The following is a 22,447-nucleotide window of genomic DNA, read 5'->3' on the forward strand; positions in this document are numbered from 1 at the left end:
GGTGCGACGGGTGCAGTGGCACGCGTCGCGATTTTCAGTGTCTGCAAAGCAGACACTGAAAATCATTATGGGGCCCTGTTAGGGGGCCCCTGCACTGCCCATGCCTGTAGCATGGGCAGTGCAGGGGCCCCCAGGGGCCCCACGACACCCGTTCCCGCCATCCTGTTCCTGGCGGTTTTTACCGCCAGGACCAGGATGGCGGGAAGGGGGTCGGAATCCTCATGGCGGAGCTGCGAGCAGCGCCACCATGGAGGATTCTTTGGGGCAGGGGAAAACCGGCGGAAAATCGCCGGTTTCCCTTTTCTGACCGCGGCTTTACCGCCGCGGTCAGAATGGCCCCAGAAGCACCGCCAGCCTGTTGGCGGTGCTTCCTCCGTCCCCTGCCCTGGCGGTCCATGACTGCCAGGGTAGGAATGACCCCCCAAATCTGTTGTCAAAGATGTATTTTGGTGGCTGGGGATTGAAAAGGTAGTAGAGAAGTTTGTTAGGTCTTGTGAAATATGTTCCTATGCTGACAAGTTTGCATACTCTAAGACTCCCCTCCCGCCCCCCCATTGACCAAAAACTAATGCCTAAGCAGCCTTGGGAGTATGTTGCAATGGATTTGTTGGGTCCTGTAGGGCAGCGGTTCCCAACCTTTTGTCCGGAGACCCCTGGGGGTCCGTAAAGCCTCTTCAGGGGGTCCGCGACTGCTTAGAAAATTAAATAATATTAACAGATTCAGTCCCCAGCTTTCAGTAATGACTCAGTGGCGGGGTTCCCGGATTCCAAAAATGATTCAGTGGGGGTCCCCTGGTTCCAGTAATGATAAAGTGGGGGTCCACAGAAGTCAAAAGGTTGGGAACCACTGCTGTAGGGTATTCGCAAGAATATGTGATTGTATTACTGGATCTTTTTTCTAAGTGGCCAGTATTAAACATAGTGAAGAAGGCAGACTCTACTACAGTCCTGGAGCTTTTGGATAGGACGTTCTGGTTGGAAGGAATTCCACTAGTTCTATTGAGTGACTGTTGGAAAGTAACCTCTTTCTTGGCAAGGTTACCGACATTTTTTTGCCTGTTGTCAGTGTGTTTGACTGTGTTCACTGGGATCCTGCTAACCAGGACCCCAGTGATTATGCTCTCTCCCTTCTAACTTGGTATCTTGTACCATTTTCACCCCACATTTGACATACTCCTAGGGGACCTGAACTTCAACCTCGAAAACACCATTGACAACAACTCCACCACCATGCTTGACAATTTCAGTAACCTCGGCCTCAAGCAGCTCGTCACAACACCCACCCACTCCGCAGTACACATGATCAACCCCATTTTCTCCTCCAGCAGTCTCCTTCAGCCACACCACCAAACTCCACTGGACCGACCACTGCTTCATCCACTTCTCCTTCAAGAAACCCACAACACCCCATCACCCGCAACGTATTCCCCACCGCAGATGAAACAAGGTCACTGAAGACCAGCCAATCACCACTCTCTCCCGGAACCCACCTATCAACACCACCGACACAGCATCACGCAACCTCAGGCAATGGATCGATGACTGTGCCAACACTCTTGTCTCGATCAAGAAACCTTCTAACAGACACACCGACAGAAGGGCCTTCTGGTTCACCACCGAACTCCAAGAATCCAAGCAAACATGCTGAAGACTCGAGAAAAAGTGGCACCAAGAACAGACACCAGACACCCACACAGCCTTCAAGAACACCATCTACAGACACCACCATCTCATCCGAACTGCCGAAAGAACCGCCTTCATAGAACGCATCAACAACACACACACACCTACAAGGAACCCTTCAACATCGTGAAGGAACTCTCCAACCTGGCTCCAACATCAACGACATCCTGCCATCACAAGACCTCTGCGACTCCGTATCCACCTTCTTCTACCGCAAGATCGCAGACATCCATGACAGCTTCAATACCCACACCCCGTCAACCACTGACACCACAGATTCACCGCCCACCAGCCTCCTGCTTTCCTGGACCCACGTCATTGACAACGACACCATCAAAATCATGAACACCATCCACTCCGGCTCACCATCCGACCCCTGCCCTCACCACATCTTCAACAAAGCGAGCTCCGTCATCACACCTCAACTCCGGAAGATCATCAACAGTTCCTTCGAGACCGCCACCTTCCCGTTGAGCTGGAAAAAAAATTGGGATCAATGCCCTCCTCAAGAAACCCAAGGTGGACCCAAAGGAACTCAAGAACTTCAGGCCCATCTCCCTGCTCCCCTTCCCGGCAAAAGTAATCGAGAAAATTGTCAACAAACAACTGACCCGTTTCCTCAAAGAGAACAACACTCTGGACCCGTCCCAATCCGGATTTTGAAGCAACCAATGCACCGAAACTACCCTCATCGCCACCACCGACGATATCAGGACCATACTCGACAACGGCGAAACCGCGGCCCTCATCCTCCTGTCCTCCTCTGCCGCGTTCTACACCATCTGCCACCACACCCTACGCACATGCCTCAATGATGCAAGGATCCGCGTCAGAGCCCTGGACTGGATCACCTCCTTCCTCAATGACAGAACTCAGAGTCCGCCTCTCTCCATTCCGCTCAGAAGCCACCAAAATCATCTGTGGCGTACCCCAAGGGTCGTCCCTCAGCTCCACACTTTTTAACGTCTACATGGCTCCGCTCGCAAACAGCCCCTGATCTCACAACCTCAACATCGTCTCATACGCTGATGACACCCAGCTGATCCTCTCACTTACCAAGGACCCCGCCACCGCCAAAACCAATCTCCATGAAGGAATGAATGCCATCGCCAAATGGATGAAGAACAGCTGCCTGAAACTGAATTCTGACAAAACTGAGATGCTCATCCTCAGCTCCACCCCTCCACATGGGATGACTCCTGGTGGCCTGCCACACTGGGAACCGCACTGACACCCACCGACCATGCATGCAACCTGGGATTCATCCTGGACTCATCGCTATCAATGACCCAGCAAGTCAACGCCATCTCTTCCTCCTGCTTCAGCACCCTCCGCATGCTTTGGAAGATCTACAAATGGATCCCCACTGAAACCAGAAGGATGGTCACCAGAACCCAAGCAGCAAACTGGACTTCGGCCACACCCTCTACACAGGAACCACGGCCAAGCTCCAGAAAAGACTGCAATGCATACAGAATGCCTCTGCACGCCTCATCCTGGACATCCGCAGTCACAGCCACATCACAGCCCACCTGTGAGACCTGCACTGGCTCCCCATCAACAAGAGAATCACGTTCAAACTCCTCACCCACACTCCCACGGCACTGCAGAACACCGAACCAGAATACCTCAACAGACGGCTCTCCTTCTACACCCCGACCTGACAGCTTTGCTCCGCTGACCTTGTCGTCGCCACCGTCCCACGCATCCACGGAACGACCGCCGGTGGCAGATCGTTCTCCCACTTCACCGCCAAGACGTGGAACACTCTTCCCACCCACCTGCGACAGACATAGAACCTACTTACCTTCAGGAGACTCCTCAAGACTTAGCTGTTCTAGCAGTAGCAGCCCCCATGCCCCCCACCGCCTTGAGACACGGGTGAGTAGTGCACTTTACAGATGCTTTGATTGATTGATTGATACTGGTGCCCCCATGTAAGTCACCAGTATATGGTACACAGGACCCAGGGCATTGGGGCACCAGGGGATCCCCATGGGCTGCAGCATGTATTATGCCACCTATAGGGAGCCCATACAGAGTGTTCTGCAGACCTGCCATTGTAGCCTGCGTGCAAGGGTGCTTGCACCCTTTTTCACCATAGGTCACTGCACTAGGTCACTATAAGTCACCCCTAAGGCAGGGCCTCTTAGCCCAGAGGGCAGGGTGCAAGTACATGTGTGTAAGGGCACCCCTGCACTAGCAGAGGTGGCACCACGAACTCCAGTGCCATTTTTATTGACTTCGTGAGTGTGGGGAAGCCAATGTATGCATGTACTGGACATAGGTCATTATTTATGTCCAACTACATAATGGTGACTCTGAACCTAGGCATGTTTGGTATCAAACATGTCGCAATCATATCCCAATACTGTTGCCAGTATTGGAAGTATAATTCCATGCACGCTGGGGGATCCTTAGCTCCTACTAGCCTTCAAGGGTTTTCCGGTGAGCCCAAGCTGCTGCCACCCCTCAGACAGGTTTCTGCCCTCCTGCTGCTTGAACAGAACAAGCCCAGGAAGGCAGAACAAAGGATTTCCTTTGGAAGAGGGGGATAACACTCTCTCCCTTTGGAAATAGGAATTACATGGCTTGGGAAGGGTAGCCTCCCCAACCCACTGGTATGCTTTGAAGGGCACATATGGTGCCCTCTGCGCATAAACCAGTCTACACCATTTAAGAGACCTCAAGTCACCGCTCTGGTGCGAAACTGGACAATGGAATGGGGAGTGACCACTTCCCTGTCCATCACCACCCCAGAGATGGTGCCCAGAGCTCCTCCAGAGGGTCTCTGGGTTTTGCCATCTTGAATCCAAGGTTGGCAGGGACCTCTGGGAGCATCTGAGTGCCCAGACCAGGCAGGTGATGTCAGAGCCCCTCCACCATAGGTGTTCACATGGCAAGGTGACCAATCTCCCTTTCAGGGCTTTTTAGGGTCTCTCGCTTGGATGGGTCCTCAGATTTGGCTTGCGAGATTCCATCAGGACTCTTCTGCAACCTTACTTCATCTTCTAGCCACTGGAACCGCAACTGGACCCTCCAGGAACCGACAATCTACATCCACAAGGAAGCCTCTGCTTGCAACACTGTTTCCAAGGCTCCTTCCAGCTTCGGCAACATTTCCCCGGCTGCGCATCCTCTGAGGGCGGCAAGTCTTCAGCCTACACAAGGAAGAAGGAATCTCCCTTGGAGTGAAGGAGTCACTTCCTTGCATCCGCAGGCACAAACTGCAACGACGATCGGCTGAATAGATCTCCTCTCATCCTGAGCTGCATGGATTCTGTATCACGGGTGGTGATCTGGAGTAGTCCTCTTGGTCCTCTCTGCCAGCTGTCCAACTTTGATGGAAGTGAGCCCTTGCCTTCCCTTGCTGCTGCCAACGCTTGTTTGCATCTCCTCCAAGGGAACTTCAGCCTCTGTGTAGCCCCAGCCTTCCCTTCTGCGATGCATAGCCCTCTGCGTGCTTCTTCTGCAGCGTGGGAACCTTCTCCAGTTGTGCTGCGTGGGCTCCTCTGTAACTTCTGGTTCCTCATCCAGTGGGCCTCCTGTGGGGGCTGCCTCTTCTTCTGCAGACTCTCTGCCTTTCTGAGGGTGCCTCTTGGACTGCCTCTGTGAGTACGGTCCTCCTGGACCTTGCTGGTCCCCGGCAGCTCCACTTTTGCTTCACTGCGACATCTGCTTTGCCAAGGCTTGTTGGTGGCTTTTCTACTCCACTGACCGACTGCGATCTTCCATCCAGCATGGGCCGTCGACTGCATCCTCTAGGAACTTTTCACCTGCTCCAGGGCTGCATTCCTGATCGTCTTTGTCTCACCAGCTCCTGCATCGACAGCTGGATGTGTAGTAGCTCATACTCCTCCTGGACTCTTCTGTGACTTCTGGACTTGGTCCCCTTCTTCCACAGGACTTCCTCTTCAGGAATCCGCCGCTGGTTTCTTGCAGTCTTGTCTGGGTGTTGCATTTTCTTCCTTTTGCGCGGTCTGGGGAAAATCTACTAGTTTACTCCTTTCCTCCTAGTAACTAAGGGGCACTGTGGTACCTACCTTTGGGGTTTCCCTGTACCCCCAGCTTCCCTCTACACATTCCACTTACCTAGGTGGGGTCCTGTGTTCGCATTCCATTATTTAGTATATTATTTGGGCTCCCCCTAGGGTCACTATTGTCTAACTTTATTTGCACTGTTTTCTATGTCTATTGCTGATAACAAGTGTATACATTTAGGCCCTCATTACAACCTGAGTGGTCGGACGAGGCCGACCGCCAAGGCTGTACTGCCAGTAGGCTGCCCATGCAGCCGGAAACCCGCCGGACGCATTTGGACATCCCCGCTGGGCCGGCGGGTGAAAACAGAGTTTCCGCCCCTCGGCCCACTGGGGATGTCTGCCGTAACATTACAGCCGGCTCCTAATGGAGCTGGCGGCAATGTGGCGGTGCAGCGGGTGCAGCAGCACCCGTTGCGCTTTTCACTGTCTGCCAGGCAGACAGTGAAAATCGCAACGAGGCTGTGCCTGGGGGCCCCTGCACTGCCCATGCAAAGTGCATGGGCAGTGCAGGGGCCCAGCGACTCCCATGTCTACCGCCATGGAAAGGCTGGCGGGAAGGGGAGTCAAAATCCCCAGGGCAGCGCTGCAAGCAGTGCTGCCCTGGCGGATTCAGACCGCCGGTCGTGGCGGTGAGACTGGCAATTTGTACCGCCAGCCTGTTGGCGGTATGATCGCCACTTAAACTCTGGCGGTCGTTGCCTGCCAGGGTTGTAATGAGGCCCTTAGTGTGTTACTTACCTCCAATTGGAGGGTTGCCTCTCTAGTACGTTTTGTGTCACTAAAATAAAATACCTTTATTTTTGTAACACTGAGTGTTTTCTTTCATGTGTGTAAGTCCTGTGTGACTACAGTGGTATTGCATGTCTCCTACATAAGCCTTGGCTGCTCATCCACAGCTATCTCTAGAAAGCCTGGCTTCTAGACACTGCCTACACCACACTAATAGGGGATACCTGGACCTGGAATAAGGCGTAAACACCTTAGGTACCCACCACACACCAGGCCAGCTTCCTACAGTGACAGTGTGTGCAATTTGTTTTTTTAATGCAGCTAAGACATACTTTGAGAGAGTGGGTGTAAAACATAAAGCTACGTCCTTGTAAAATCCCAGTGGGAACGGCACCATAGAAAGATTTAACGGAGTTATCAAGGGAGTTATTCAGAGTGCAAAGAGGAAGTGATGACTGGCACACTGCTGTACAAAAAACGGTATGGGCATACAGGGTAACAGAGAATGATGCAACAGGGTTGAGCCCTTTTGTAATAATGAAAGGAGAGAAACTGAAATGTAAATTTTGTCCTGCATGGTTGCTGAATTCTGAAGTTGAACATTGGTCTCCTGACTTACTGAGCAATAATTTGGAAAGGATACAGGAAAAAACTAAATCTTACTATGATAAAACACACGGTGCTAAACCTGTCAGTATTTAAGTGGGTGATTGAGTTCGGGTGAAAAAAACCTTACAAAGTAATAAAAGGGGGGGGGGGGGGTCAATATTTTGAACCAGAACAGCTAATAGAAATTCTACATAATGCTGTAAGACAGAAAAATGGCAAAGTATGAATCTCGAAAGTGTTGCTTAGTGTCCCAATGGGCAGAAAAATGCAATAAAGTACATTTGAGAGAAATGGTGAGTGAAGGTGGGGACTCGGATTGGTTAGAAGATGAAGTAGAACCTGTGAATGGACATTAGATGTCTGCAGTAAATGAGAGTAATGGTGCAAGTAGCATATCTCATGCTACTCATGAGGGTAGCATTAATAAAAGTTATGGTAGGTCAAAGGAAAGGGTGCAAGAACCTGTAATTGAGGGGGTGGAATTGAACGGTGGGAAGAGGAAAATAACACCTCTTGGATGGTTGAAGGATATTGTTGTGGGGTACACTGCAGGAATTCAAGGTTCAGTATAGTTAGTAGGGGTTATATATTTTCATACATTAATCACCAGTTATTTGTTTTTTCTTTATTTTTTTTTACGTTGTTCCTTCGTTCTTCTAAAGTTCTTACCTTATACATACACAGGGTAGTGTTGAACCTGCAATTTGTTTTTTAACGAAAGGGGAGGGATACGTGTTTACTTGGGAAGTTATGCTGTATTCTATATGACATGGTTATGTTTCTTCTAAATATCTTATACATAGGTAGGTGTATTGCTGAACTTGCAATTGTTTTTCAAATAGAAAGGGGAGGATGTGTTGTGTGTTTATTTAGGAATATATGGTATATTGTATTTGACATGGTCAGGTTCCACGCTCCAGTGAGTGAAATAGCGATGCTCGACTGTTATTGCAGTTGGGTCAGGGCTGTGGAGCGCGGTGGACCTGTTTCCTGTATAACCGTAACTTTAGAATAAAGGGAAGTATATTCATAACTGCTGCCTCGTACTTCTTTATGTATTGGAAGGAACCTGTTACGACACCTAGTTGGACCTCTTCAGGGGGGTCCAGCTTGGTTCCACTTATATAGTGAGCATGGGACTCACCCCTGGGTATGCCCATAGCAAATTAAGGCATCAAAAAAGAATTTTAAAAAAATGAGCTCATGTATCACTTTAGGTGATACCGTTAAGATTAAAGGCCATATACCACTTATGCTAACACTGGGGTTTCGAGGAACCATAATGCATGGATGTTATGCACTACTATGCCTGCCATCAGAACTAAACCATGGCTCAACAGAACTACACACCACAGAGCCTTTCAGTTGGCCAGTGACAACAGAAGCGGATTGGCGCACACAGATGCCAGTCTGCAAGAGATAATAAGATGTCGACACAGAAATACGCCAGCTTTTAAGGTAACCCGATTTTTTCAGCTAATTTAAGTTTACACTGGCATTACATTTTCTCCGCTCCAACGCAAGTTGAAAATAAAAATATATCCAAAGAGCCCTTCAAAGTGTTTACATACGTATGTACTGTGTGTGTGATTCAGTGGTGTCTCCCTCTATGGTGCAAACACGAGGTATCCAGCAGTGATCAGGGAGCCTGGCCTGCAATAAAGAAGCCAGAACAGAGGTCACTGCAGAAGACTTGCCCGTTCACCGTTCGCAAAGAGACTCGATCCGTCTGAAAAAAGGGCTGTGGTAAGTAGTTTTGATGGCCTTCATAAAAAGGCACTGGCAGGCCGCTAAAAATCACCCGAGATGACAACCCCTGTGACGGTGCCTACTCCGGACACTCTCTATCCACCTGCAAGGGCAAAGGCGGGGACGTTAGCATCTCTCCGCTGTCTGGTACTCTGTTGACAGCCGTGCCTTCCGTTGTCTACCCATAAAAACCTGAATCCTGCTCAGGTACTACAGCCCCAGTTTCTAATGAACGTCACGGCCACCGCGGTAACAGGAACAGCGGGCATCTTGAAAGCTAACTAACTAGTTCCGTTAAGCTTATAAACCTTCCTTCACCTCCCTCTAGAGTTCCGACCCCCCACCTCCTCCACACTCCGAACACTCCACCTGACCTCAGCCAATCAACTCGAGGGCCAGCACTCACCCCGCGAGTCACGCGGCCTGGCTACTGCGCCTCCTATTGGACAAAAGGCGAAGATGGTGGGAGGGGTCCTGCGAGAGATTGACAGGCGCACCGGCAGCTTTTGCTTGCAGCGTCCGGCAGCTTTCTGAGAGGAGGAAGAGCTGCGTTCAGAAGGGCGGTTAGCAGTGCGCTGCTCTAACGGGACCGCTCTCTCCTCTCCGCCCCTGGGCCGTGCTTTTTTCTATTTTTTTTTACCTCCTCCCACTCCTCGTGTCTCCTTCTTTCTTTCTTTCCTGCTGCTGGTGCTGCTGTCTGGTAGGTGACAGATTTTTTTATTTGAAGGGAATGGGGAGGACTCGGGCCCTAGTGATACTGTACTCCCCCTGGGAAAGGATGTCAGTAGCGCCCTGTTGATGGGTGTCAATAAAGGGCGTGAACATTGCAGAGCGCATAGCACACATCTATTTGGGCCCTTGTGTGATCGAGGCATTTCCTCAGTAACAAGTGGGAAACTCGAGCCCAAGGGCGTGGACACTGTAAACCGCATCAAAAATTCGCCTCCGTTGAGACCGGTGTATGTTCTGCCTGCACAAGTCAGGCATCCTGAGAGTGCAAAATTGTTACCGCCACTTTCCCTTCATGCTCCCTACGGTTTACCTTGAAGATATCATTTTATGAAATCTGATTTTGTCACTTGTTCCCACGCTTCCAGCTCTTGGTGCTCGGCGCTTACATTACCCTTCGACCCCTGCACGGCTCGTGATGTTATTTGTGGCGATGCCAATAACTTAGTGTTCCCATAGCTTGTCGAAAGTTGCTGTACAAATTGACTGCCCCGACTACAAATTTTTCTTTGCTAGTTCCATAAATTATGAAAAGCCTTGCCCTCTAATGAGATTAGTCGGATCAGCCTCATTTAACGCTCTCGGATGCTAATATGATATTTTTGTAATCGACGTCAACATTTCACTCATTACATTTTGTGTACGACCTGCTGAGGAAAGCATGATTGTCATTTCCTGACCCTCACCCTTAAAAGCCCTTTTCCAGATATACGCCCCTATTTTGCTAGTAAATAATAATTCGCACTCTTTCGGTTTCTTTGTTGGAGCAATGATAAGCAGCATTGTTAAGATGTACTTGTCCAGTTTTCCAGTTTTTTTCCATATAGTACTTTCGAGCACACTTACGTTTCTTTGATATAATAATCAGTATCATGAGTAGTAAAATGGTTTGCACAAATCACTAGAGAGAAGGGGACTAGGACCCCATAAAGGTCCAGTACCTAGGTTCCTGAAATCTCACTGCACTACAAACAGAGGTGCTGTTCCTAAACGGAATAACTAAACCAGGTAGGAAAGGTAAGCTGAGTCCTAAAGCAAGGAAATCCTAGAAATAGCCTTGTGATGCCCTCACGCATCCCATGGGGATGCCTGCCTTAATCATCGGGCTGCTCCTCGTAGGACTGGTTCAGTAGTGTCCTGCGGTCGCCTTGACGTGTCACTTTAGAGGAGATATTTTATTTTTTGCCGTTTGATGGAGGGTGACCTAACAGTGCGGGGTCAAGTGTTTTGCGTGTAGATGAGTGAAAAAAGAAAAGTGGTTAAAACAGTCTAAGAGAGTCCACCTATGGCTTGTAATGTTGTGGGGCCCTTGGCAGGGTTAAAAGCACAGACAAAAGACTAAAACACAAGGTCAACAAGTTTTTTGCCTAGTGGCCCAACTAAATACACACATAAATGGAGTGTAAAAGCACCAGTTCTATAAGGAGCAGCCCATTGATGAAGCATGACATCCCTATGGGATGTGTGGTGGCACCACAAGACTATTTATAGGACTGCCTTGCTTTTGGACTCAGCTCACCATTCCTACCTGTTTTGGTTATTCTGTTTAGGATCAGTACCTCTTTTTGTAGTAGTGAAATGGTTTGCCAAAGGTCACCCTGGGCGCGCAAGTGGTAACGCTGGAATTAATATGCCTGTATCCTGGTTCCTCCATAGCTGAGTTAGCATTCTTCTTTAAAATAAAGTCTAGACTTTCCATTATTATGCTGGAGTGGACGTGTTATTGCTGGCAAAAGTGTCCTTCCGTTGCACAGTTACTTGTGCGTGGGTCGTGGAGCCGTCAATGGTGCACCCCTCTGCGTGGAGGCCGGGGTTGACAGGAAGAAAGATGATCAGAGGCGGGTACACCCCACAGCTATCATCCTCTCAACAGTCCTTTTTGTAAGGAACAGGGGTATGCAGTCTGGTGACTGACACACGGGCTCCTAAGCAGGTTCATGTCTTGATGTTGACCAAGTAAACGCAACAGCACAAGTCCGTGCCTTGGTCATTAAAATATGAATGACAAGATCAAATTTGACCTCTCAAATTGAATATGCTGGTTTCATAATGAAGCCTGGCGTCTCCAACACTCTTAATTTGTTTGCGTTTAGAGAAAGTTTGTTTGAGACTTGGCATTTTTGCGGTGTTCTAGCTTTTAATGACTCCTTTGTTTACCGTTTCTCCTTCTTTTCACAGGTTTCAGTTATGGAGGGCCTGAATAAATTAGTGAACAATTACATAGACGATTTGCTTGGACCACGAGGTAATTGTTTTTTCAAGCTATATATTCAACGTTAATGAATCAAGTGGGTCATCGTTTGGGTTATCAGTCTTGTCGACTTTTACGTTGAGCTCATGAATTAAAGTCCCCTCACTGGCTATTAATTAAATGTGGTTATTGTAATTCTCAACTCACCGACTGTATTCAGGATGTTGAACCAGCTGTTTATGAATATACGTATCCAGATTTTGTCTCAGCGCATCCACCTATATTGTAGACAAACATGCATACAATAACACGTAGCATGGGGCTTTATTTTCAAAGCACGTATGCATCTGCAAACAGTAGAAACGTTCACCATTAGTTCTGCTTACTTTAACTCACACTTTTTTGAAACACCTCACCACTGAGTCAGTATGGAATTTAGGCACTGAAGTGTGCCTTCTGCATCAGTGGCCCTGTTGTTTCTATGTGAGACTGCTTGTTGGGGAACTAGAATAATGTGATGCAAAACAACGCTGGCTCTTCAAATAGTAACATGGAAATTAGGTTAAAGGTACACACAGTGCAGTCACCGGGCCCTTGCAGCCTGCCGTAGTTTCATCTACAGAGCTTTAGTTTATGCTCAGTTCAGAACACATGAAGCCCATCTACCCATGTCGAAGAAGGCGCTGTGGTGTTTTGTAAAAGAAAGTGAAGTAGCAGTCGTCTTTTCAATGTGTGTTTGCACGTTAATAATGATTAACATTTTTTACCTAGCAACAGCATTGTTGAATAAAACTCAGCAGAATACTATACAAATAAATAAGAACGTATCCAGCTTTTCCGCAAAGAAGTGTAAAGAATTGCAGTTCAGTGATGTGCAGGGCAGCTTTTCAGGCCACCATCCCTTCACCAAGAGCACACATGTACCTGTGACTGCAGGCTGACGTAGAGGACCCATGTTATTCTCTGGTCTAACCTTGACATAAACGTAGTAGAAGCAGACATGTAACAATGATCTGTTTAGAATCTGAGACTTTTTGACTCTATTATGTCTGAAAACTTTACAAACTTCACTGCTTGAGGGCGCGCCGATGTCTTCAGCATATTCATGGTCATAGTTTGACTGTCATGAGCTGGCACAGGGCCAGAGAAACACTAAGCAATACTGTACCGTAACCATGGTCCAGGCCAGAGTCATTGCCATTTTGCAGATGGTGCATAGTCTTCGTGAAATGAAATGATGATCCTAGGCCAGTTAACTCTTAGCCGAGAGTCAACTTTATTGTATCACTAATGATAGTAAATGGTGAAAGTGTTGTCAGTCCTAGTGGATAAACCTGGACTGAATGAGAATGGAACCTGACCTTTTTTGCCATGTACAGGTGGTCCCTGCTTCAGAAGAAAGGGTATGCGGGGGGAGGGGCTAGGTTTGGGCAGCGTTTACTTCTGCAGCTCATACTGCATATTATCTCTACAGATTCTATTGGAGATACATGATTCTGTACTTTTACTCCAAAACTTTTAGTGCTTTCAAGCATAATCTTTCTCTTCAGCACGCAATTCCCATACATAAGAAATGCCGTTTATTGGGACAGCAACTGAACATTTGTAGTAGAATCCCGGCCAAGCACTGTTTCCCAAAAAAACTTCATGGCCCCCTTGTACCTACAAACACATTCACCTTCTTGCCACACCTTCACATGCTATAATGATTAGGGGTGTAAAAGTCAGGAACGCTACGTGGTCGCTACTATGTAGTGCACGTCACTTGGGAATGATGACATTGTAAACTTGCGTGACTTGCACATACGGAGTATCCTCATTTGTTCTTCAGAAAGGTGATAGGGTGAGCTGCTAAATTTATGGGTATAAAATAAAGATGGCCTGGGATCAGCGCTTCACTTGCTCTGCTTTAATGCTTCAATTTCAATACTATGTGAGGCTGCTTTACTCATTTTGTTCAATGTAATATTAGAACAGTTTGAATATATTTAATCCGGGTGAAAATCTCACTAGTTGAAAACTATCGTAGGGATACCCTTCTATCCAAAAGTTTTCTCATTTTTTCAAAATGTATGACAGATACCAAATTGTTAATTCAACCTATTCAATGTCTTTTATTTCGAAATTGGTTTAATAGACTTTTTCAGGACCACATACATTTTTTATCACTAAGTTATCTTTCTAGTTGTATCGACCGAAACACTACTTTTTATGTTCATGTATGGTGGAGTTTCCCTTTTCACTTTGCCTCCCTCTGCACTCCCTTTTTCTCACTCCACCTGTCGATTTTCTCCTCTCTCCCTCCCTCAGTATCCTTGTTTTTATCCTGCCTTTGTAACTTTAGCTAAACATCACACTACCATGTCTTTCAAACTGTAGCTCATGTTTGCCCCTTGTGCTTCGACATCCTCTTTTGACTTAACTCTCAAGATTCTCTTTTCATATTCCCTACTGTTTTATTTACTATTGTCAGCTACTACTAATCCCCATGTGTCTTCTCTCACATTTCTCGATCCCTTGTCCACACCTCATAGCTTCTTTTCTTTCGTGGCTCAGTGATCTCTACCATCTCTGTTGACCTAGCCGTGGCAGAAACGATAGAAAGATTACTGTAGCCCTTTTTTATACATCATGTTTTCCTTGATGTGGCTTTTTTTTAAACGTTTATCTTTTCTAGCTCCTCTTTTGGGAATTACGTTACGTTTATTTTTTTGTTTGTCATCAGCTTTATTGTTTGATACTAGGTCTGGTGCATGTTCTTGGCAAAATTAGTTATATTTATGGCCAGAACTTTAATTAACTTTACATTGGCCATTCTATAGTACTAAATCGGCCTTATCCAATTTGTATTTTTTCCTCAAAATCAAGTGTTTCCAGGGCTCAGCGACACAAAATCTTGGCCGTGCAACAGAATTACCCAGGGTTCAGGAATTAGTGTATAAGATATACACACAGTCGAGTTTGTGGAAGCAAACATCCATGTCCCTCTTTTAAAACAATGAGTAATTAAAGAACTACATGAGTAGTCATACTGTTCACCAGAATGTGTGTAATGTGAGCATATGGAATCTCTTCAACGGTGTGCTGAGTGAAGACTGTACACACCTCAACGTTGTGCTGTCTCTTACTGTCCTTATCAGCGCCCTGGATGAGAACATGCTCTGCTCGCCTGGATACAAATGACACTGCCATTGCCACTTCATTTTCCTTAGAGTGCTTTTCTGCAGCTGGCTCCAGCTTTGCTTTTTGCAAGCTGGCAGATAAGATATCGACTGGTGGGATGGAACTTTGGCAGAGAGGACGTTTACATTTACGTTTTTGGTATGCATTACCTTGGGGCATGTGTCTCTCGGAAACCCAAATATTATGAGGCACTTGCTTTTTAGGGTCGAGCCTGTATCGCATGTGCTTGCGCATGCGTTTCGCTTGCGAGGCGCTTTAGTAGCTAGAAAAGTACTCGGAGCCCCGCACATGTCACATCAGTGTCTTTCATTGGATTGTGGGCTTGCATGTTAAAATCTGCTTGCTTTCATTAGTGGAAGGCATGCATATGTCATGCCTTTTCCCGTGGTTAGCCCTCCTCGAGCGCAGCACCCAAGTACTGAAAACATGAGAGGCTCGCTGTTTTCTGTCCGGTTTATGGACTACTTTTTATCTTATTTTGCAGTGCAGCGCGATCTCGCCTGGCAGAAGTCGAGCGCTTTCCACAACATAAACCCTGTTACATAGTTAATTGCACTTTTGCTGATAGGTTTCACTACGAGTGAACTGTAGCAGCACGATCGCACTCTTTTTTTCCATTTAATGTGGCAAGAAAAGTCAGTTTGGGAGTTTACAACTGCTAATAGCTCTAACTCGTTTTTGAAAGTGCTGCTTTCTCTTTGAGTTGCAGTGATACTCAGAACTAAAATAAATTATAATAAAAGCATTCAGGAACAAATCAAGGACTAGGAACACACATTTCCAATAAAATGCTAACAGCAGAAACCTCTTGAGCACGTTAACGCTCTGCTGTTTTAAAGCATCCCTTTACTTGAATACTTTAGCAAACAAACTGTTCATATTAAGGTATTTTGACAATGTTCCTTCCGATAGGTGGAATGTCATGTTGCAGTAGGAAGCCGGTCTGTCCTATTCCAGGACGATTTGGAGAGAGCACTATGTATCGTTCTACGGTTGTGTGTGTGTTTTTTTTTAGTTTTTTTTTTATAGCAAATAGTATAATTTTCACATAGGTTTACTGAAACACCATAGCTTCAGGTTGGGAAATTTACATTTCTAAAACTATTCCACTATTTGTACGCATACTAAAAACACCTCATCTTCTCGTTATGTTTTGTCTAGCTGATGCAGGGAGCTAGGAAAATGTATTTTCATAAACCGGTCATTCTTCATACCATGTTTTGTCACTTTTATATTGCACGTCTTTACATTTTTTTATGCTGCCGCTTCCAAGGAAATTTCACAGTTCGTCCTCAGACGGCCAGGCTTAGATGGCTTTTACAGATGCCATCAAAGAACTGTTGCAGGAGTCACTTCAATATTACAGTTTCGGACAGCAGACAAATTACTGGCTCAGCCTCTGACCGCTATAATGATAACTCAAATATTCGCTTTAAATTTGCATTTCAAAATGCAGCTTCAGCTTTTCAGGTCGTGAAAAATAAACAATGTATTATCAAATACAATCTTTTTATTTGGAAAAAGTATATTTTTTATTTTTTAGTACATGGTTAGGTCTCAAACATCAGGTTGTCCTTTTATCGAGCGCTCACATGTGCTACTGCCAACGAAGGATAGATTTAATTGTTGACCACAGTATCCTATAAACTACCACAATTATGAACGCTGATATGATACAAGCTATGGGAAATCATCATGGCAGTGGTACCCACCAAGAATTTTGTCTGTTCTGCTTTTTGTATTGTGTGGGCATGCACATCCCACAAGCACATAAGCTGATCTGCACCTTTGTAGGTTTCGGGACTTGGTGGGGGGGTGGAGTAGTGTCTTTTATATAATGTTGGTAATTATCATCTTTCGTGTGACATCCTAGCCCCCCTCTTTAATTTTTGCCTTCTTTTACTGAACCTGTTTTTGTGAGTGAAAGGACTGTGCGCTTCTTAGGTCAAGCGCGTAAGCGCTTTGACCTGTTTTTAAGTATTATTGTGTGCTTTTAACCATGGCCATCACTTTCATTTGTTCATGGGCTTGCCTTTCAAAAATCCTTGAGTTTGAGTTTGCTTGCACCACACGTACTTTTTCTTTCACTCGTGCTCCCGGAATAAGTTTGAGAAATGAGTGCACGAACAGACAATATTATTACTGATAATGAATGCATCGTCCGCTAGCAGTTTATCAGACTTAACAGTGTACTGAGATTTCATGATTGATCAGATGTGCCTTTCCGGACTTTTGTGAATCGGGGGCCAGTGAACTAAATCCGGCACACTACAGCATTATTCCACAATTCAAAAATGTGCTTATCGTATGTTTAGGAAATGTTCAGTTGTTTCGTTTTATTTGCTAAGTAATGTAGCATTTTTCTGAAGTTTTTGAATAGAAGACAAAGCGATAAGATAAGAAGAACGCAATGTTTTAATCACGGTGTCATTATTAGAGTATCTCAAAAGATGCCTCGTTTATTGTTCACGGCAGTGGTTTTCCAACCTTGCGGACCCCCAGGGGTCTCTGGACCACAGGTTGGGAACCACTGGTTTACCGTTTTAATCTGCCCCAAGTTAAGCATGGGCTGTATACAATCTTTATTGTGTTTTCAGATCCGAGGGTGAAAGGATGGCTACTTTTGGAGGACTACATCCCCACACTTCTCTTCACTGTCTTGTACCTGTTAATCGTCTGGATCGGACCACAGTACATGAAGAATAAACAGCCAGTTTCTTGCAGGGGCGTTCTAGTGGTGTATAACACTGGCCTAACACTGCTGTCACTCTACATGTTCTATGAGGTATGAAAAGTGTCATTCCTTGAAATTAGAAGTGACTCGATCTTTTTTTCCCTCACTCTTTTTCTTTCTACATATATTTGTCAATCTACTGCCTAAAATGGTTGTCCTGATGTACATAATTAAAATATGTATCTGTGGGTGAGTGAGAGGGATGCGCACAAACCCACCCGGAGCTAACATACTCACAGCTAATAGTGTTAGCTCTTAGGCCCCAGCGGACAGTGGTACACTCTACTTAAGCACATTACAGAGACACCACACGTTCCTGTCTCTCAGCAACACACGCTCACACATGTACAAAGGGAACTAGTCTTGTGCACCCCTACATTTAGACGTCGTACATTTTCAAAATCCGCAATACAGCCATGCACACATACACAAGCAGTATATAGACAATACACAAAGCAACTTTTTCTCCACAATACACTGTTTCACAGAAGAGACATCTGAAAAAGGAGATTCTCAGACTGAAGCTGCCTAAATTCATTAGTATTCACCCCTACAGTCATTCACGTGCTGAAGTCATCATGTCACCTGGAAGACCTCACGTCTTCAGGGTACACAGCAGCCTTAACCATACTTCACTTCCACAGGTACACTCCATTCATATGCCACCATTCAGGTGTTAATATCACATACAGGTACTTTGCTTAAACAGGGCACACCACAGTCATACCAATACTTCAAGTATACAAGCTCACTACATATATACCCATATTACACTACACTACTATTACTTTGGAGTCATATCCAGACCCCATTTACATGTCAACATTACACTTACACATTGTAATGCACGCTCTTCTCCATTCACCATTCTGTAAATGCACATTTCACTTCCTATCTCACATAGTTATCAACATTGTATGATTGGTTAATAGTAGAGGGAGAACAAATCCAAACAACAGTTTTTGTATTAAGGTGAATTTCACCTTACTTGCCAAACATCTGATGGTGTACAGCACTACCATGCAGTTCCCCATCAAAATAATTTGTACGCACATTAATTGACAATTTGCATCTGAAACTGCAACTTTTTTGGAGACAGTGTACCAACAACACCCAACACTACATGTCCTTCCACTGTTCTCATCCATTAAATGCCTTAGTTTTCTTCCTATTCCTTCACCTCTGTCCTGTGTCAAAACATGCTTAGCTTAAATACCAATATCCTCCTTACAGTTTGTTTCATTGGTGTCATAATACATTATGGCACTCAAACTGATCGAGGTGCCGATATATAGGACAACATAAACTATGATAGTGATGTCTCGGCTTCGTTTATCTCTTATTCAGAAAGAGGGATAGAATGCCAACCAAACAGAAGGTTCTTTTCCTGTACCGGGCCAGAACAAGGTTTGGCCCACCTCCAAAACAATGAACGTAATGCGTTATCCTTCTGCAGTCCTTTCACTATCTCATGACCGGTGCTGACTCCACAGATGACTATCTTGTGATATAGTACTCAAACCCTCAATACTCAGGCAACATGTTTAGGTGATGTCTTGCATGTCAGGTTGTTATAGAGTAGCAACTGCATAAGAGTCGTCTGTCCATGGGCACATGTATAGCTCAACCAACTTGTGTAGGAATGTAATGACCATGACACCACTCTGCTTAGGACCAATGAATGCGCTCCAAATATGACTCCTAACCTATCGATCTCACAGCCATGCATTCATGAACACTTTCGGCATATTCTTTGTATATTGAGCATGCTCAATATATAGAAGCCCCACGCCACTTAGACTGCCACAGGTGATATTGTCTCACCCAGCCCCTGCCCTTTCTCTTTGTTCAAGGACCAGCAGTGCTGATGAGACAGGAGAAATTGCTCCCGTGCAGTTTGCCACTTACGAAAATTACCCCTCCCTGTCTAGTCATTCTAAAGACTGTCTACATGTCTTTCTCGTAATGCCCTTCCTCTGGCTGCTTGATCATGCCTCACCAGGAGATCCCTAGTTTCTTCCTGCAGGATGAAAATCCCTGGTGTTGTGTACATGCAACAACATTCTCTTCATTTACCATTGCAGGGGACCCAATGAGTTTCTTTTTAAAGGAGACCTGTATCATGAGAATCCTGACAAGTACTCTACAAAGATTTTGTATGTTGATCACCAATAGAGTGAAGGACTCTGATGAGTGACAAAGATACACTGAATAATGGTATTTGTCTTGAAATGGGTTCCTACCTAACACATGACCAGGCTATGCCACTACTAATGCTTTCTAGGAGTTGATTAGAGTAGTGGAGTGCAGACTTCTTTGCATACTGGCTTGCACTGGTGAATTATTCTGCCATGGTTAAGGCCCTCATTTTAACCCTGGTGGTCTTTTGACCGCCATGCTGCCACATTATGAGTGTGGTGGGTTGGCTGCGGCCAACCCACCACATCACCACTCATACCGCCGTGACGGTATGAACATCTGGGACGGAGATGTGCATCTCTGACCCGGCGGCCCACACATCAGTGCCAGCAGTATAATGAGCCAGCCTACTGCCATGGTTTTCGCAGCAGTACCATCGCTACGAAAACCATGGAGGTAGGGCTACAGGTGACAGAGAAATGGCTATTCTTTTTCTAGCGTCATTTTTTCAGGTGTTGCTCATGTCAGGCCAGAGGCTGAACTGATAAAACTGGCTTGGACCAGGCACAATCATAAACAAAACTTATTTCCTCCTCTATGTGTTAACAAAGTCAAAGAGATGCACTTAGCTTTACAATGAATTCTAAAGGCAAGTGCAAATCAGAAGAACAGTGCAGGGTGGCCTGGGGGTCTGTCGGGAGAATGAGAGGCAGCAGTACTAATTAAGGTAGGTATGACATTGCTAAATTAAAACCCTAAAAAAATTGGTATACATTTATTAGACATTCCTTCTAGGAATATTGAGAATCCTGTTTATTCTTTTGACCCTTGATGCAACCAAATCACTGTTTCTGTCTGCATCTCCATTGTGTCCTGCTCCACATTGCACCTTCCGCTTTGGCTCATGAATTGTTCCCTGTTTCACAATCTCACCATAAAATTGTCATCATCGTTTCTTGCATTAGGTTTCTCATTACCTTTTGTGTCTTATCTCCTTCCATCCTGCATTTGGCAACTCTCCTTACATCCCACACTTTACAATCTTGGGTAGCAACACAAATTGTAAACACCTTGACTTCTTTCATGGGTTTACCAAACTTTGAAAACTCTGTCTAAAGAACCTGTTTTTAGGATCCTTACCCAATCCCCAACCTTAAATCCATGTGCTTTAGTTTTCCATTTGGCATCATACCACTCCTTGGATTTATCTTGCTTCCTTTCACTATTTTAGCAATTTATTTTGCATCACATTTCTCCTCCACAGTTCCCCATTTTCATTGAACAACCATGGACACAATTCTGAAGTTGTCTCTCTCCCCTTCAATAATTTAAAGGGACTGATCTCAGTAGGTGCACAGGGTATTATTCGGTACATCCACAACCTTTCCCTCAAAATATGTTTCCATTCACCACCCTGTTTATGTGCTTCTGTGACATCACCCTTTAAAGCATTTGTGAATCTCTCTACCTAAACATTTGCACTTGAGCCACATAATGCTGTGGTTACATGTTTGACCTTACAATGTTTGAGAAAGTTCCTCATCTCTGTTGAAGTCAACTGCACCCCATTATCAGTTACTAATACAGATGGACAACCCTCCCTAGCTAACCCTCTTTGAAAAACGCAATCAAGTTGTTATTAGTGGTTTGTGAAGCAATCTGCACTTCAGGCCATTTGGACTCATAATCTTCAAGAACCAAAGCAAATCTAATGTCCCTGGTAGGCAATTGAAAGGGCCAGACATGCACGTGCTACTTTTGAAAGGGCCAGACATGTCAAGTGCTACTTTTTGCCAGGAGTGTTTCAGCCACGCCACACTTTGTAAAGATGCTGAGGTAACTTTCAGCATTTTCTCACCTCCAGCACATACCTCCGACACCCTGACAGCCTTTCTACCATTCTATCCATGCCAGGCCACCAAAAATACATGTGCACAAGGCGTTTCATGACTGACATACCTGGATGTTCTTTGTGGGCCAACATGAGGATTGTTTCTTGTATTCCTTTCAGGGGTACACCCTTTCCTCCATTAAAAAACAAGTCCCCCCTACTTTTAACTCATCTGCCACTTTATACATACTTAACCATTCTGGCTTAAATTTTCTCTGTTTTGGCCACCCCTCTAACATGCATCTTTTAGTGGTTTGCAGCACTTCATCCATTTCTTTTCTTTTCCTTCAGAGTTCTTCTGAAACATCTTCAAACACTTTCTTTACCACATCTTTTATAGTGGCAATCTTGTCACTCTCTCCAGTGACACTTTAACCCTTCTTATAATGGCAAGGTAAGTGTAACAAGAAATCAGCCTTGACATTTTTTTTTACTGGCACAAACTCCACCCTAAAACAATAGGTTTGTAGTCTGTCCTCGGTACGAATGTACTTCCGCACACATAATTCCTAAAGTGTTCTAAGTCCCACAAACATGCTACAAGTTATTTTTCAATAGCAGCATACCTGCACTCAATTTTGTTCAACGTGTGAGATCTAAATGCAGTGTTCCACTCTTCCTTCCCCCTTTTTGGAGGTAATACAGCACAGACTCCATACATACTAGCATCAACAGTGATCACACATACTTTTTTTTATGCAGAAAGGCCTTTAACGTGGGTGCCTTCACAATCTCTTGTTTTATATTCTCGAATGCTCTCTGTTGCT

At 45.5% G+C, this 22,447-nt stretch overlaps 1 protein-coding gene across 1 annotated transcript in view; it reads left to right on the forward strand.

Moving 5' to 3' along the window:
* The first annotated feature begins 9,299 nt into the window (after window positions 1-9,299).
* The window catches only part of ELOVL5 (ELOVL fatty acid elongase 5), a 339,287-nt gene continuing 326,139 nt past the window's right edge, over window positions 9,300-22,447 (forward strand). Inside the window, exons 1-3 of the mRNA XM_069235797.1 lie at window positions 9,300-9,513; window positions 11,721-11,787; window positions 17,514-17,701. Of these exons, the coding sequence (XP_069091898.1) occupies window positions 11,730-11,787; window positions 17,514-17,701 (246 nt within the window). The 5' untranslated portion in view covers window positions 9,300-9,513; window positions 11,721-11,729. The remainder of the gene's footprint in view (window positions 9,514-11,720; window positions 11,788-17,513; window positions 17,702-22,447) is intronic.

The sequence above is a fragment of the Pleurodeles waltl genome, chromosome 5 (genome assembly GCF_031143425.1).
Source record: "Pleurodeles waltl isolate 20211129_DDA chromosome 5, aPleWal1.hap1.20221129, whole genome shotgun sequence".
NCBI lineage: Eukaryota > Metazoa > Chordata > Amphibia > Caudata > Salamandridae > Pleurodeles > Pleurodeles waltl.